The 6,179-nt window shown below is 35.5% G+C and overlaps 1 protein-coding gene across 3 annotated transcripts in view; it reads left to right on the forward strand.

Moving 5' to 3' along the window:
* LOC18053744 (transcription initiation factor TFIID subunit 5) overlaps positions 1 to 5,342 on the forward strand; it is a 6,803-nt gene extending 1,461 nt beyond the window's left edge. Inside the window, exons 2-19 of one of the 3 annotated variants that reach the window (XM_006450234.2) lie at positions 325 to 406; positions 491 to 569; positions 678 to 775; positions 852 to 908; positions 993 to 1,080; positions 1,173 to 1,282; positions 1,857 to 1,961; positions 2,179 to 2,330; positions 2,754 to 2,864; positions 2,963 to 3,032; positions 3,108 to 3,147; positions 3,375 to 3,539; positions 3,617 to 3,693; positions 3,999 to 4,115; positions 4,305 to 4,570; positions 4,673 to 4,768; positions 4,868 to 4,937; positions 5,040 to 5,342. In XM_006450234.2, the coding sequence (XP_006450297.2) occupies positions 325 to 406; positions 491 to 569; positions 678 to 775; positions 852 to 908; positions 993 to 1,080; positions 1,173 to 1,282; positions 1,857 to 1,961; positions 2,179 to 2,330; positions 2,754 to 2,864; positions 2,963 to 3,032; positions 3,108 to 3,147; positions 3,375 to 3,539; positions 3,617 to 3,693; positions 3,999 to 4,115; positions 4,305 to 4,570; positions 4,673 to 4,768; positions 4,868 to 4,937; positions 5,040 to 5,093 (1,837 nt within the window). In that variant the 3' untranslated portion in view covers positions 5,094 to 5,342. Of the gene's footprint in view, positions 1 to 324; positions 407 to 490; positions 570 to 677; positions 776 to 851; positions 1,081 to 1,172; positions 1,283 to 1,856; positions 1,962 to 2,178; positions 2,331 to 2,753; positions 2,865 to 2,962; positions 3,033 to 3,107; positions 3,148 to 3,374; positions 3,540 to 3,616; positions 3,694 to 3,998; positions 4,116 to 4,287; positions 4,571 to 4,672; positions 4,769 to 4,867; positions 4,938 to 5,039 lie in introns of those variants that run through there. The other 2 variants (XM_024177987.1, XM_024177988.1) reach the window with 2 other exon arrangements.
* Positions 5,343 to 6,179: the final 837 nt, after the last annotated feature.

A 6,179-nucleotide genomic window follows, 5' to 3' on the forward strand; every position in this document is an offset into this window, starting at 1 on the left:
CCCCCCCCCCCCCCCCCCACTTTTTTGGCTTTTTCTTAACCACAAGCCTCTTTCCTTCATTGATCGACTTGATTCTAGTGTTAAAGTCTCTTGATTTTGGATTAAGGGATATTGCCAACTTTCTGTTTGGTTAGTTTGAAAAAGTATGTTTTTTTCTAAGAGAGTGAGAGAGTGCATTCACCTTAGTTGGTTGATATGGAAATACATTGTGAAATCACTTAACTTTCTTCCCAAAAAAGAGGATTGAAAGTTACTTTTGGTTTACTTGTATTGCTGTTGTTAGAGTATTTAATTTTGTTCTTAATGAATAGTCTTGTTTTCCAGATCAGAAGATGGTCCAGCTCGTTACCAGGATGAATATAGCAAGCTTAGGTCATGGACTTATAGCTCCCTGGATCTCTATAAGGTAACTGGTTATTGAGTTGCCTTTAGTGATGATATTGTTGTAGGTTACTTCTATAGTAATGCAACTTCTCTTGCTACCATGCAGCATGAGTTGCTTCATGTGCTTTATCCAGTCTTCATCCATTGTTTCATGGATCTGGTGGCAAAAGGCCACATCCAAGAGGGTATAATTTAAAACTCTTTATCCTTGTCTTTTCACCTGAAATTTCTGACTTTCTGTTTATAAGGGCAACAATCCTTATGCATCTGCAATTTTATTGTTATTCAACCAGCTAGAACATTTTTCAATAACTTTCGTGAAGACCATGAAATGATGCACTTACGAGATCTTCAGAAGTTGGAAGGTGTTCTTTCGCCCTCTCATCTGGAGGTTTGTGACCATCCAAATTCTTATTATCCATGGTTAAATCTCTGTATAAAAATTCTGAAAATTTTTCATTAATCAGGAGATGGAATTTGCTCATTCTTTAAGGCACAGCAAAGTCAACATTAAGATATGTCAGGTACTGTATTTGTTCTTGTTCACTTCGTTACATCAAAATACTTATATAGTTAAGAAAAGTAACCATTGTCAATCTTTTTACCAGTATTCATATGAGCTTCTGCTTCAGTATCTACACAAGACACAATCCACAAAAATGCTTGGGATTATCAATGAACGCATTAACTTCCAAGGTAAAACAATTTAAGTTAATTTAAACTATATTTTGAACTATGGTAATATTTTCTGTACTTCTGGTTGACGCCTTTACCCCACTTGTCGGCAGTTTCTCCTGGACAGCCCAGCTCAATTTCTGATGACGCTGAAATTGTTACCCTTATTGGAAGCAATCAAGATGCAGCCAACCAGATAAATCAGAAAGAAGTACATTGGGGGGTGAGTTATGGGAGTTGATACTTCATAAGCTACTGTTCTTTCATGTCTTGTATGCACTTTCATCTTCATGTGATTTTTTATCCTGTTTTTGAGTACTGGAAACAATTAACTGTTTCATTTAGAAGTTGCAAGAATGATCTCTTGACTTAGACAATATTTTGTATGTATTTCTGAAGCATTAATTCCACACCCTCCTTTGTTCTAAAAGTTCGAGAATTCATCTGATTGATTATTTAAGGTGGTTATGGTCATTATTATCAAAGCTTGCTGTTTAGTTGTTCTTTTTTCTGTGAAGTAGAAAATTATTGACCATATTTCACTGTATCTTATGAAATCTTATAATCCCTGGTCAGAATTATCTATATCAGCTCAAATACATCTCATTTGAACTTAGCACATGTCTGAGATTGGCGAGCTGGTTATAAATAGTTGCTTTCCTTTACATTTATGCTACCTATGAAGCCATTAATTTATCATTAAATGTAGTTTACAAATGTTAGATGTCATAATGGCCGTAGAGTTATATATCTGATGTTTGTTTGAATTTTGAACTGTTGTTATATATCTGTTACAGTTGCTTGAAGATTCTTTAGAAAATCGCTTGGAGAAGACAGGTTTAATCTCAGATTCTGAAAAAGCAGAGGGAGAAAACAAAGAAGCAGAAATAGATGAGAATAAGGTGCATATATTCCTCAATGCTTGTAATTTGATACAATGTATACCATTTTCTTTGGCAACTATAACAAACTAAGTTGAATTAATTGCAGAGGTATTACTGGTTTCATGTTTTATGTATGATTCTTTTGCCCTCTCTAATCGTAAAGAATTTTTTTCTTTCATGATAAAATGCTCTCCCTCTCTGAAAACTAATTCCGTGCTATGTGTTTCCTCTTTAGAAAAGACCAGTAGAAGGTGGAAAGCAAGGTGCTTCAATTAAAAAGTTGAAAAAGGACAAAGCTATCAATGCAACAGCAAAAACTGCGCGTCTAGAGGCCAACACTGTGTCTACAGCACCACGAGTCAAACCAGATCTTGCTCTCCCCGTAATGTATTTTCAAGAACCTCTGCATTTTTTCCTCATTATATTTCACATTCAACTTTGAGCTGAAATTTTATATATATATATACAATGTGTGTGTTTGTGTGTGTGCGTGTGTGTGGGTGTGGGAAATAGGATAATGAATATTTATGAGGTCAGTTTAACCATTTTATCACATTTTAACTTGGGGTCATCTATTGTGATTCTTTTTTTCAAAAAAAAAAAAAAAACCGAAAGACTGCTTATATTTTATAGAATGAGACAAACACACAACAATCCACCTATCATTATTCAACTGTTTAAAGAGTTACAGAGCCGCATGTTAATTTCTTCTGTTATTATTAGTTTCTTGAAGATGTATGAATTATTAGTTTCATGAAGTTGTACCCTAGGATCACGCTAGTACATTATTTTATGAATTGATTGTTTCAGGCCAACTGAGGTGGAGCAATCTATATTAGAAGACTTGAGAAATCGTGTACATTTGAGTAGTGCTGCTCTGCCATCTGTCAGCTTCTATACATTTATCAACACACACAATGGGTAACAACTCTGATTTTGTTGGTTTATTTGTCAACTTTGAATGAGCATTTTTTGTATATCTTTTACAATCACTTATTTTATAATATAATCTTTCCCAGATTAAATTGTGCATCAATATCCCAAGATGGATCTTTGGTTGCTGGTGGATTCTCAGACTCATCATTGAAGGTTTTATCTTGTCTCAATTATCAATATACATCTGGCTGCTTTTTTGGTTGTTAATTTTAAACCTTACCTCCACAGGTTTGGGATATGGCAAAGCTTGGGCAACAAGCTGTCAGTTGTAAGTTTACTCGAACAAGTTTCACTTTGCTTGTGATATTCTTTCTCTTAGCTTTCATCATTGCTTTATATATTTATTAGGTCTGCAGTCTAAAGTGTATACACCTGTACTTGAGGTGTAGGTCATCTCTCTTCTGATTAGATAGTGTTAACATGCCTATAAATAAGTTTGTTTATGCTCAGTTATTCTAATAGAGAGATTGTGTTGTTAAACATTATTGTTGTCAGCTGGTTTGCAGGGTGAAAATGATACTACTCCAAGAGAAGATATTATAGGGCCAAACGGTAGAAAAAGATCTTATACTTTATATCAGGGTCATTCAGGGCCAGTATATTCTGCCAGTTTTAGTCCGCTTGGTGATTTTATTCTCTCCTCCTCAGCAGACACAACAAGTATGTAATGCCAGGCTTAATTTGATTGCTACTCTCTCTCTCTCTTATTTAAATAAAATAGAATTGTTGTGCTGCAGTTAGATTATGGAGCACAAAGCTGAATGCAAATCTTGTTTGCTATAAGGGTCATAACTATCCTGTTTGGGACGTTCAGGTTTGTTTTCAATCTTCAGAACAGATTTTAAATTATCCACCTTGTGAAGCATTAGACATCAAGTTTTCTAATGTGTCTGGGCTATTTGGTTTTAATTTTGCTGGTTAATATTTTCTGCCTATTACACATTCTATTTCCCTTCTTTATCTATCTTTCCTTTGTTTATCCATACTCTTGTTTGTTCATAGCTATGGATTTGGTTCTTAAGAGTTGAATGTTGCTTGCAATAATTTTTAACTTGCTGTGCTGTGCTTCTATGTCAACTTCAGTTTACAATCTCTGAAATTTGTTATCACTTGGTGCAGTTTAATCCTCAAGGGCATTATTTTGCTAGTTCTTCCCATGATCGGACAGCAAGAATTTGGTCTATGGATAGAATACAGCCTTTAAGAATAATGGCAGGACACCTCTCCGATGTTGATGTGAGTAACTTTGGTTCTTTTGCATTTCTTTGTTTCATATTGAAATTCATAATTTTTAACTTGAATATTTGATATTAATTTGGAAACCCTTATTCTGGCAAGAAGTCAAAACATTCTTCTTGGTTAATTTTTTTTTTCCAAGTTATCTGATCCATTGTATTGATCTTAGAAGTAAATATTCATTTTCAGTGTGTGCGATGGCATATTAATTGCAACTACATCGCCACTGGTTCTAGCGACAAAACAGTTCGGTTATGGGATGTATCAAGTGGGGAGTGTGTCCGGATTTTTATTGGACATAGGAGTATGATTTTGTCATTAGCAATGTCACCCGATGGTCGGTACATGGCATCTGGTGATGAAGATGGCACGATCATGATGTGGGATCTTGCTAGTGGTCGTTGTGTCACCCCTTTGATGGGTCACACCTCATGCGTGTGGACACTAGCCTACAGGTTTCTTCTACTGGTTACCAATGCATACCTAAAAATTTCGGATAAAGTATCTACTGGATTTCTTTTTTATTCTTTAACAATAATTTACTTTGGCTGTGCCAGTTGTGAAGGTTCGCTTCTCGCATCTGGATCTGCTGATTGCACCGTAAAATTATGGGATGTCACTACTAGCACGAAGGTGCTGAAAACCGAAGAGAAGTAAGTTTATCAATGGGCAAAATAACTCAAGACATTGTTGTTTTTATACTGCATTTGGAAATTTACCTGCTTATGTATTGGGCTTTGTTTACTCTGCAGGAGTGGAACAAACAGACTGAGATCGTTGAAAACTCTGCCAACCAAGTCGACGCCAGTCTATTCTTTACAGGTACTCCGCTAGAATGTTTTCACAGTTAATCTCATTTTCTTCCTCCAAATGTCTATAAAGATGATGAGAATGCATAATATTTGGATATATTTCTGGAAATAGTTTTCTCGAAGAAATCTCCTATTTGCTGCGGGGGCTCTCTCAAAAACTTCATAGAAGATTTATGCTGAGCGGGATGTGCGAGTTCAACAACAGCAGTGCAGGCAAAGTCTTGGATGTAAAATCAGAATCCTTTGTCCCCATTTGGGCTTGATAACTTTCTGTGTTCTATATTTGTAACACGTATTTAAGAAACGAGAAAGATGATTTGATGATTTTGCTAGTCCGTCTTGGAGCAGTGTTGTTTTACTTGATTGGCAACTTCACCTTGTGAGAGCCATTTAACACGACATTTTGGCCTTTTCAGTTTTCGTTTTACAGAGAGTAAAATGCAAGCGAGGATCAATAATATTTATTAACTACCAATCGTATTAACAAAATAATTTGTTTAGATGAAGATCAGATCACAAAGTAAAACCTTATTAAAAAAAAAAAATGCAAGTGAAATAAAATAGCTGTCATTACAGCCTGGATGGTGTGCTTAAACGCCAATCAACTGGCTTTAAAAGCACGCCCGACGAAAGTATGAATGATTAATTTTATAAATAAAAAAAATAAAAAATAAAAATCGACGATATTTTGAATAAAAGGTTTGAACTAGGTGAAAGTTTTGATGTGAAACGCGATGTGGACTGTTGTGGCATGGCATATCCCCCCTTGGAGACTCGTTATAAAATATTCCCTTTTGGTACCAGCAATTATCTCTCTCTCTCTCTCTCTCTCTCTCTACGTGGGGACGGGCGTCTCTTCTGAACTGTGCTTCTAAAGAGTAATATGAACGTAGGTATTCAAGCTCCCAGCATACCATAATTGAAAATATATTTATAACCCAAAAAAAAAAAAAAAACCACCAATAGGGGATCATATGAGTAAATATGAAAGAGTAACGAGTGTACAAGCATGAGATTAAAAGGAAATGGATCTAAATGTTTCGGCCCGGGCACAGAGCCCAGCAGAATTCAATATCTCCAAGACGAGTAACCAACAGATCGAAAAGCCCTCAATTAGAATTCAATTTATAGAAAACAAATAAAATAGCATTAATTGCACGAATACTGCACTGTTCAGATACGGTTACACGACTGGACATTTTTTATTTCCCGCCACCACACACTACATAGTACATTTTTGTCACATCACCCC

Source organism: Citrus clementina, unplaced genomic scaffold (genome assembly GCF_000493195.1).
Source record: "Citrus clementina cultivar Clemenules unplaced genomic scaffold, Citrus_clementina_v1.0 scaffold_1, whole genome shotgun sequence".
NCBI lineage: Eukaryota > Viridiplantae > Streptophyta > Magnoliopsida > Sapindales > Rutaceae > Citrus > Citrus x clementina.